Source organism: Varroa jacobsoni, unplaced genomic scaffold (genome assembly GCF_002532875.2).
Source record: "Varroa jacobsoni isolate VJ856 unplaced genomic scaffold, vjacob_1.0 scaffold_718, whole genome shotgun sequence".
NCBI classification, from domain to species: domain Eukaryota; kingdom Metazoa; phylum Arthropoda; class Arachnida; order Mesostigmata; family Varroidae; genus Varroa; species Varroa jacobsoni.
The window spans coordinates 40,776-52,008 of record NW_019213620.1 but is presented as its reverse complement, the minus strand read 5'-3'; the positions used below and the strand labels follow the sequence as shown (position 1 = coordinate 52,008).

Sequence of the window (11,233 nt, the reverse complement as noted above, 5' to 3'; positions counted from 1 at the left end):
TCAGAATTAAATAAGCAAAGCGTCTAGAAAAGAATGTCATTACATTGTAAGATGGGGAAGACCTATGGGGCGGTTAGGAGTAGGAGAAGTTTCCGCATTGCCCCTGTCCGTGAACTTTCAGGCAACCAGTTGGGAAAGACCGCAGCCCAAAAATAGGGATTAGAGTTCTTGTGAAATCCTGCACGTACATAGAAAGATATGCTGCTAGGGTCAGCCGCCGATAGCAGTAAATTCATGGGGATATCTAAAGGATGACACCAGGACGAACTAGTTGCCTCAGCTGCTTGTTCAGTATAACAGTCCAGGTGCAATTACCTCTGACAACCGGATACCTCGACGCTGCGGGATATTCCATAGCTTCTCACAAAGTTACGCACTCGCCCAGCTGGGCATCATCCTCATTCCTCAGCGGGTTTCGCGGCGAACCTCTCAAACGCAACCATCGTCACGGTACGTTGTGCAACATTTTGATCCCCCACTTTCTAGCCGGATCCCCCACATAGTTAACCGTCAGTGTTGGTCCGTTCTCTCGCGTTCATAGTACTATTCAAAGTTAAGTAATGAAAATGGACCTAACAGCCGGAGTGTTACCTAACAGTTGTCAGGTAGCAGTAAACTCTTGAAGCCAGTAATTGGCAGACAACTAAGAAAATCCACCGGTTTTATATTAATGTTTCTCTTGTCTTCGTTATTCGATGTGCTTTGCGTGTTCTGCATGTTTTATTTAACAAGTCATCCTCGGAGGTACGCACGATGTGGCCCTTTCTCGTTGTCGCTAAGAAGGCTTGAAGCAGACTTCAGATTTGCCGACACAAACTCTGTCAGCCGCGGATACCAAATAGCATTGCCGTAGTTTGCGCAAACCCCTTCAATTGAAAGCATGAAGGGTAGGCCATAGATCATATGGCGAGCTACCATGCCTCAATACCATTAGCTCATCCCCTTTCAGACCCACTGACCCAAAATCTGAATTCTAGCAGCAATAAAATTTTGAACAGAATCAGAATATTCCAGATATAAACAGAAGCAGCAGCATTAGCAGGGCGTTAACGGCTCTGCAGGAAGTAGCCTTAACAGTAAAACGAACAGGCGTGAAGCACTCTGTTCATTTTTCTTCGTATATCTCTGAACTACACGTCGCGGAATATCGCAGGAAAGACAGGAGCGTCGTGCGCGGTCTTTTGCTTCGATCAAAATTGTCGTTTCCAATGGCAGAACCAACCGGGGCTGCCATCACTGTCATACTAAAAACAATAGCTACTGGCTTCAGCAAGAACACCAGTACTTTCTAGAAGGGGCGGCTGTATTCATTAAAAAGATGAATCGTTCGCTCATTCCAGACAGGCAAGCCAGCATAACAGCACCCCCACACCTTACTTCGCATTAGGTCGCGCAACCACAACACTCGATATTCTTGGGAACCAGCAACGACTCTTAAAACAACAGACCCCCCCCCCCTTTTCAGGTTTCAGAGGGAAATGACTTCAGGCCGTGGAACCTTTCCTGTGTTTGGCTGTCTGCCTTCCTAATATCACCAAAGGTTTGAAGGACAGAAGAGCAAGCCAGTGACGATGCCGTAGTAGCATGCTTACGCCTCGCGTGCCAAGAAGCTTTACGCATAAGCCAAACGAAGACAAGCAAACGAGCCTTTAACGCAAGCTAGAGCGGTCGGGATAAATTTGAATGAAGGAAACCGCGTTTCAGATAGTCAAAATGACACAAAGTAGGATACCGAAGAAGAAAGGAGAGAGCGAGAAAAAGAGTTTGCGAAAGAATGAGGCAATATATTTGCCCGATTACGATTTTTCTTGGGAACGCTATCTACAGACTGAAATTGTTGAAAAACAAGTGAAACAGGCCAATTTCTTCGCGTTACATAGCTTATTCGCTAATAACAGATTACACCTGCATCTTGAGATTTTCAACTGTGTTCTCATTTAGAACACTACAGTTAAAATAACGTAAATTAATAACGGTGAAAGCAAGCGATTCTGGATTTAGTTTTCAGCTACTGAATCCAATGAAGTACACACAAACGGAGTAGAATGTGCAGATCGAAAAGGCGGATGGCCACTTGAATAGATGAGCAGAGTCTGAAGTGTCAAAATACGATTACACGGTACACAATTCATGTTACGGCTGTAACCGTTAGTCACCTATTTCACTATTTTCTGTTCTATATATTGCATTTCCTTTTCCTAATTTTCTTTTCGATGGCAATGCGACTAACGGCTCTGGCCGCAGCAATAGCCATGACAATGATATGAGCCGTACGAAACACACCTTGTCGTTTCAGTCTTTGGCTAAATCTGCGTGGCCGACGACATATCAAGTTGTTACGGCCACAGGATGCGGGTTCGAGGAGAAATTCGAATGCTAAAATGAATAGGATAAAAGTCACAGCTGAGCGACAAGACGAGTCTTCGTTCTCTCGACTCAGCCTTCTGTCACTGGATCGGGTTTTTCGGATTTGTGTGTACACGGCATGTTCCACATTGTAACCTCGACTCAGTGTGATTGTTATGTGTCACACTCCCTTGGCCATATCAGGGCAGGCCACGTCGAGGCAGGCAGGCAGACAGGCCGGCCGTGTAAAAAGATCACTGCCGTTACGTTTTCCAAACAACCAAGATCGTCTAGGTTCCTCCAAGGTACCCCCGCGGCGCCCTCTGCCACCCTCGTAACTTACACTTGACCACATTCATATATACGCATACAAACAAGCACAAATACACAAAACGGGTACACTCGCGCGAGCTGTTGGCTCAACGAGGAGGGGACGACTGTCAGCCGTAAATTGGGTTTTAGTTGATGTGAGCAGTTTAGACGGAGACGGCAGTTTTGTATGATATTTGGATTCGTTTGTATGCGCACACACTTTCTGCTCCTATTTCTCTTTTTTTTTTTTTTTTTTTTTTTTCGCCCCCTTCACATAGTATTAGCTTACGATAGAAACACATTGTGAAAAACGGGTGTACGGTAACTTCGAGATGGGCGTCGCAGGAAAGGCCGACCCACAATCAGCAGCTACCATTGAATCCATAAACGACAGCAATAATCGTGATGGTCGCCAGACTAGAGCAGGTGCTATAACCGACAACAGCAGACACATCGGAAGAAGCTGCTGCAAGGCTGTAGCTATTAACAACATAACTGGCGAAGTATAGAGTTCGCCATATTTCTATATAACAGCTACCACTAATGAAGAACCGAAGAGCGATTGTATCTTTATGTCAAATATGAGCATGATGATTAGTACTGGAGATGTTCTTCAGCAGCATCGAACAGTTTACTCATTCAAGGGACAACATGTATAGCCTCTGGAAGAAGCCAGTCATTTAAGGGTATACTGTACTAACGCAGCAGAAGAGTACAATTTGACATATTTATTTGATAGCTACCTAACAAAAAACTTCTATTGCACTCAGCTGAAAACTGAGTGGCAACATATGCCGTGTACGTGGGATATAACATCGTACCACGAAAGCCGTCAGCAAGTAACAAATTAATTGACGAAGTCTAACCAAGACAATGGTCGAAAGATACGCTCAAAAACACAACCGTACATATGAGCTTTGAAAATTTTTCATTATTCAATGATATATTCCAGTACTCCGGTATTTATTTGGTAACGGCAAACAAAATAAAGCTTGATTTTCTACGTTTTTGAGCTTCAAGCGTTGGAGGGTAAGGGCACTGTGTAAACTGTGTACATATTTATGTCTGAGATGTATTAGTACAACAACTACTGCAAGTGACCTGTAAAGTAAAGTAGATGCCACTTTTACCTTGGCAACGTACACTATTCGATCTACATCCGTTTCTACTATTGCCCGAGATACTGCACATTTGTAGGTTGTCCTCGATGAGAGCCACGCAATTCCATTCTTTGGAGCTGAATTTGTAGATGATAGCCCTACGCTGTGAAACCGTGTGATACGCGATATGTGTGTGAGTCCCCCCTAATATATGTTTGTGTCCATCTTGGTTTGAGTGTTTCTGTGTGTGCCTTTACGTTGCCGCTGAGATATTTTATATAGTGTGTTTCGATGTCTGGGGAGTGATGAAGCACGTTTATCTCGATTTCCCCACCGTCGTCCCTCCGACGTTTCCTTTAGTTCACACCGCCCTGATCCATCCCAGTACTCTACGGTTTCCTTCTGTTTCTTTTTCTTTCCAAATAGCAACCAAAGAACTGAACAGCAGCCTCTGGAGTGTTAGAACAATAGTCATCCCGCGGAGTTTTTTTCTCTACTCGATCCTTCGTTCCTATTAGTCACGATCGAAGGATAATAACCGACCCGCACAATAATAAATCCTCGTTAGATGAGCCTCTCCTGCTTAGCTTATTACGATCATTTTCATAATTCGCTTTCTACGTTCCATTGTAACTGACCTTGCCGATAGGCCAACGGTGGTTTTAGCTTCCAGTAAAGTAGCAGAAATAGCACCAGACTCCCCCGCGGTAGCAGCAACGGACGGCCGGTGCAGCATATACGGCCTTCCGCGTACAAAGACAATAGAATGTCTCTAGCACACATTTAGTCGGCGTGACCATTTTCGGGAAGTCACTTGCAGTTGAAGATAAAAGATCGACCCCTGGAGACTAGCCATCAGTTTGGCATCATTAAATTGCAAATCGCCCAGATTCGTCTAGCGGGGGGGGGGGGGGATTGACTGGCGCGAAGGGACCCTGGCGGCGGCTCGAGACGGCACACATCCATAATCCCCAAGCGTACGGGTATGTCACAGGGGTTTTCGCGCCTCGATTTGAGCGCATGAGTCATAAAAGCAAAACATTGAAAAGGGGGCTGGGAGCAACCAGGCAGCTAACTAGACACGCCTACTCAAGCAAAAGCCATAGCAGTTTGAGTAGTAGAAAAGCGGATGAGGATGAATATCGATGAAATAGACGGGACTTATAACTTCTCGATCGATGCTCTCTTTAGGACGACTTAACCGATGGTTCTAACTCATTTTCCTTACTTCGCCTTTCGCAGTCTTACTCTCAAGACCTCAAACTGTTTTTGACGTTATCGTACAGAGAAGTATGTATTTATTCGCGTGCCAGTCATTAGACAGAAGGCGAAGATCTTTTCGAGGTCACATCCGCAAAATCGGTTTTGCGACTTTAATGATGCATCTTTTGTCGAACTCATACAAAATCAATACCCCGGATCTGTTCAGAAGTGTCTCTTGTTACTTGAAGTGCTAGACAAAAAATTAAGCATATCACAGTTTGAGTTTGGAGTTTTTGAAATTGTACATTTTATTGCAGTTTTCAGAAGGGCATTATCTTAAGTGCATGACTTTCATGACGGCATCTGTCCAGCCTTAATATTTTACGATTTTTTACTTACTGGAGATACCTCTTTCGTTTTCCTTCGAACACATGCGTTCTAAAGCAAATAAGAAGTCACTCCGGAAGACGTCGAACCTCGAGCTTTCATAGGGTTTTAAAACCAGAGTACGAATAGGAAAATTAATAAAAGCTTCAATAGAGACGATCCTGCCGAATATCCCTTAGGCCCAACGCTCATAAGTGTTTTATGGGTTACTTGCATGTAGAAACACATCGCAAGCACTTAATAAGTGTGTAATGTTCTACTCCATTACACCGGCACAATGAAAAAAGCACAAGGATAAAATAGATCTAGACATCTGCAACTACCTTCTAATAACCCTAAATAAAATCTAGACTCATACCGCTTTTGTGCACTAGCTTAATTTTACTTTGTTGCAGCATAATCACCATGCATATCTTCCACAATCTTCGGGGATTTGTCCACAGAGCAGCGAACAAACAAACTGTAGTAATATTAATAAGCTTTCGACAAATTACTATGACTAATATGAAAACGCTCATCTTCGTGTGTGGAATTTCAACATAGCTTATCCAGGGGGGCGTTTTTCCAAACAAAGCTTTTAACCCACCAGCTCTGTTAATTGTGCTCTATGGCAACGTTTTATACGATGTACGCTACTATATCGGTGCATGCAACGATAGTTCATGCACGATTACAGAGAGCTTGCCCATCGTACCTGCCTACGTACTCTACATACATATTTAGAACCAACGGATAGTGGAGATTATGGCTAGCTACTACAGACATTGTTCTGCCACGGATGCGGAAACATTCGCGCCGATAACAAACACAGATCTGGTCAACACGACTACTCAAGTAGGACACTATGTAGCTCTGGGAATGTATTCATAGAAAATGCTCGTCGAACCTGATAACCAGTCAAGATGCCCTGGTCGGCAAGCCGCGCTACTGAACGCCATAGATCATCTATCAGTTGTAATGCCAGACATATCGCAACAAATCTCAATAGTGAACTATCTCGGCATACCAGCGGAAAGCATATCATGCGTATATATATATATATATATATATATATATATGGAATGACAGGCGGCACGAAAGAAATCAAAGATATAAGGGTAAATGTAGAGCACACGTCTCGGGAATAGAAGTATATCAGCATCGGTAGCTTGTAGTCAGAGCGAAAAACCAAATAGTGAGTGACGTTGAAACTGCAACAAAACATGATAGAACACGATGGAGATTTAAAGCGAAAGACGACAAAAAAAAAACCGAAGTTATCGCTATTTCATATTACCTAGATAATGGCTACACGTTAAAGGAGATGCCTATCAGATAAAGGTGTACTTCTATACCTATATATGTTATGTACGCACATACATGTCAAAGCTATGCCAGAAAATTATATACACACGGAATTCAAAAAAAAAAGGTGGAATGTGGTGTGTATGTAAAAACCCTACGTTCGCCTTTGACTTCGCTCCATGAAAGTAGTAGGTACGTTTTGTGACGTTTGCTAACACCGAGGAAGTAGAGTTTACGTGGAAAACCATAGTTTAGCAACGAATGGGACGCTATCGTGGCCGAAAGCAGAGTTGCCCTAGCTGGACCCAGCGAACCTTTCGAGGCAGACGTGAATTCTTTGTTAGGGTTTCCGTTCCCACCCGCTGTCACGTTTCCCTGCTTGCTTAGTGAATCTCCCTGCTCTAAGGCAGTCGACTTCCCAAGATCGTCTGTTGCCCCACAGATACATTTTACAGCCACTATACTTTCATCCGCCGAAATGAAGCAGCAGCAACAACAGTTCAAAGCAAATGACATAGCTTCATATGTAGGAGTTATTTACAGGCGAACAAATGGAATAAGGTATTTGCATGAACGTCTGTTAGACTTAGAGCTGTAAAAATGCAATAGATAGTACGCTGCTAATATTACGAGAATATGTTCATTCTATTTTATATTGTGTGCTTAAACTTATCTGGTTTGATGAAAAATGCACGGTTTGTAGTGTACGCGGTTCCAAAAAATAGAACAACGATAATAATAATGATGTATAATTTGAAAGGTGAAAGAGTGATGGAGATAACATGAAAAAGTTGTAATGTCAGAGCTGAATCTATGCACATAGATCTCTCTCATATATATATATATATGAGAGAGAGAGAGAGAGAGGAGACAGGGACTAAACTTACTAAACAACGTACTTCGTAGCAGAACAATATTACAGGACAATAGTTACATAATAATAATAATCAGTGGCTGTTTGATAATTACCGCTAAGTTACAACATGAGCGCATAAACAGATTGCTCTTCAACATCGAAATCTAACTGATACTTAGATCTTTCTACACCTTTTATGTCTCACATTTAAAGTGAAATTATTTAAAGGCTCCCATCATAACCAAGGACAGTATTGGCGTACACTTACGGTTCTGCTCTTTCACTGTACACGACGTAAAATAGCGATACGACAAAACAAAGCCTGAAATATGCCCCGATAAAAATAAATAATACAATTGTACTTTTTCGGTCAGCTAGCATTTGGGAGAAGCAGTCAGTTTTTTTTTTTTTTTTTAATTATGTTGTTCGTTGATATGACAACAAACGTCTGAAATAGTGGCGCTAACTGTAATTACACACTCGTACCAACGATCTAGGAGTACTCTTGAAGACGATGGATCTCTTTAGCTGACGGAGCTTACCTCAGTGGAAAAGCCTCTCACTAACAAAAAAAAAAAGGTCAGAACAGAATGATCAAAGAAATTTTATAAGTAAGAGCCCCTATTTTTTCTGAGAAAAAATCTTGCTAGGTACGACGGCTACAACGGTCGAGCAATGGACGTTCCAAGCTAATCAAATAATTGTCTAACCTCCGTCACAGACAAGCACGGCAACGTCGCGACGGACTACATAAGTCATATTTTTAATTTTAATTAGTTAATAACCAATCTTTTGGATACTAGTGATCGGTTCAAGTAGTCATGCCCTCACCTATTTATTCAATGCAACATTTATCACACAGTCTGTTACCGTGTGACTCTGTGATATCTGCCAAGTTTCTTCTTGAATTGAGATTTTAGGTTTGCCCCGCAAAAATTGATAAGAGCGCTTTAAGGTATTATGGTCTCGATCCGGAGGCATCTGTTTAGAACTATAGACGTATCGTACGAATTTCGTCTTTTTTTATTAGAATGAACCCATTAGCCATTCACTGTTGTAGGTACTTGTAGTCCGTACCTGCCGTACTACTCCAGCACGGTTATATCAACTGAACAATATATATATGAAATCTCCAACCGTAAACACATAAATGAAGAACAACTTTTCCGTACCAACCAAATGGGCTTGCCCAAAGCGTTTTGGGTCTCAGTACAAGCCATCTATCAGTAAATAAACTTAACTACAAATTTAATTGGACCCTTAATATCGATGTATGGGCTCTCGCCAAAGACGCTAAGCCCGTTAGAATTTCCTATCCGTCATAAAAATAATATCACACGAAATACTTCGACCCGGTTAAGATTATTGAGTTAAAGCTTGCTGATAATGAGGATCATTCCAGATCAATCAATAAACAAACAATACGCCATCTTGCTTCGACTTATTCATTACTCACCAGTTGTGGCACCACGCATATGGTACCAGAAATTGAAGCAGCGGAGTTGTCCTGCTGGAAAGCCTGGGTCTCCCATTAACATCGGCGAATATAGATTTGCTTTTCGGTACGAGCTGCCCTCACTGGACGTTTCTACATACAGGTAGTGGCCATCTTGAAGGTTCACAGATACCGAGGACATATTGCACAATGTGTTATTGCGTTTGTCATACAAAAAGAATAAACTACAACGAAAAATACATCACATTTAGTAAAGCCGGATCGCACACTGTTGCTGCTCGATTACAATTCATTACTAAGGCATCTCAACATTTATGGAACCTAAAAGCGAAAAAAGGAAACCTATTAGATTTAATACATAGTAATTCTCTAAACTAATTCATTGCTGATAAACAGATGAATTATATATATATATATATATGAAGTATTGAGCGAGTGCTGGTAACGATCTCCGAGCGTACGGTCAATAGCATCAATGATAAACAGACACTAGTTCGGATACAATTAGTCTCTAGCCGACATACTATGAGTTTTTAATCAGTGCTCTAGTTGCTGACCATCATCATCATCATATATGTATGCATATGTAAGAGTGATCCTATTATTTATGTCAGCGAATGCAGCCAGTGAGAAAAAAAAATACTATAGGTTTCTTAATAGGAACCCGACCTTTCCCAGAAGACGTTTTCACAATGGCGCCTTTTCGCCTAGGTAAACCGCATAATTGTTGAGACATTTCAAACATAGAAATATGTACATAATGAATGGATAGGATATTCTTAAAATTCGAAATAGAACAGATGGTAAACAATCGATACTTCTACGACCGCTATTATAATCCATCATAACGGATTTTGTGGCAGATGTATTATGTCGCCCGTGAACTCGATGAAGCTCGCGTATCGTTTGTCTACCGCTGGTCCATCGGCGGAAGACAGTTAAACAATATAACTGACCAAGCTGATGGACTATAGAACACTACTGAGCTGACGGCTAATATTACGGCGAAGGCTAGCGACATAGAACCCAGCGATCAAGCTAAGTGCCTCAATGTATGAGACGATAATGAAACAGAAAAGTTGACAGAGAACGTACACCTCTCAGCTCTTCGATATAGCCGTTTGAGGACTATAGCACTATACATTATAACAGATAAGTTCTTTAAAATATAAGTGACGCACTGGTTATATGTAGATGTTGTATCGACATAAAAATTCGTGAGGACCCTCGACTGTAGTAGACGGTTCAGTCACAACCGTTGATATCTGGTTATGGAAAACAGTCATACGCTTACATCAACGTCTTTATAGCGGCTTATGTCGTTAATACCTGGTCAAGAACTCAGAAGAAGAAGTGGCCGACTCAATCCCCGCAATGTAATTTACCTATGTATATGTACGCCAGGGTGTATTTTTGTCTACGGCCGTTCGTATACTACTCGAGTAAGCCAGCGAGAGTCAACGATTTCGAATACGTTCGGACAAATCATCTATCACAAACGATCATGGTATGCAACGTTGGGGGGTACCCGTCATGGCACGCTTTCTCCCTGTAAACGATGCGATCTTTACAAAGGACTTGGTTATCGAACCAGCCATCGCAGGAATAACTCGCACAGGTTTGATCGCGTCCTAACGAGGCCGTCAGATTTCTGGCTTCCTCGCACGCAGGCACTTCATGTCGGGAAAAGTGATCAAGATTCTATATGACGATCTACGATACGTCACGCGAATCTTTTCATGTGAAAAACCTATATTCTGGGTTATCCCTCTACAAAACAAGATAAAAAGTAGATCATTTGACATTACTAGCTGTCGCGCAGAGGACGATAATAGTAACAGGGGTGGTAATTATTTGGTATTGTATTTATTGCTATTCTTGTTTACTGACGCTTCAACGAGCTTGCTTCTAACAGTTCAGTTGATTTTTTAAGTTTGCTTGCCGTTGATTAAGAGGGTAAGTATAAAAGTCGCATGTTCTTCAAACTTGAAGACTGATGTTAGAGAAAATTCCACTGCAAATGGTCAAAGTGCTTTTATGAAGCCCATTAGATCCTGCTAAATTTGCCTTTAGTTGTATATTTAACAGGTTCTAACCTTCACATAAGGAAACTCATATTGGAAGCACTACGCGGTGTTCTTAGATTTTTTCCTCCTATTCAAACACGCTTTATGCCTATTTCCGTATTTTCTACAAACGTGTAAAACTAACGAATTTCAAACTACAAAAATCATAGTCTTTTTTTCTTAGCACTTTTCTAAAGTGCTGACCCTGCACTATAATAGTTGA

The 11,233-nt window shown here is 41.7% G+C and overlaps 1 protein-coding gene across 5 annotated transcripts in view; it reads right to left on the bottom strand.

Annotated features, from left to right (window-relative positions):
• Window positions 1-11,233, bottom strand: part of LOC111262970 (uncharacterized) — a 97,669-nt gene that overhangs the window by 60,784 nt on the left and 25,652 nt on the right. For all 5 annotated transcript variants that reach the window (XM_022837639.2, XM_022837637.2, XM_022837638.2 and 2 more), the window contains exon 5: window positions 8,945-9,097. In XM_022837639.2, coding sequence (XP_022693374.1) covers window positions 8,945-9,097 — 153 coding nt within the window. The remainder of the gene's footprint in view (window positions 1-8,944; window positions 9,098-11,233) is intronic.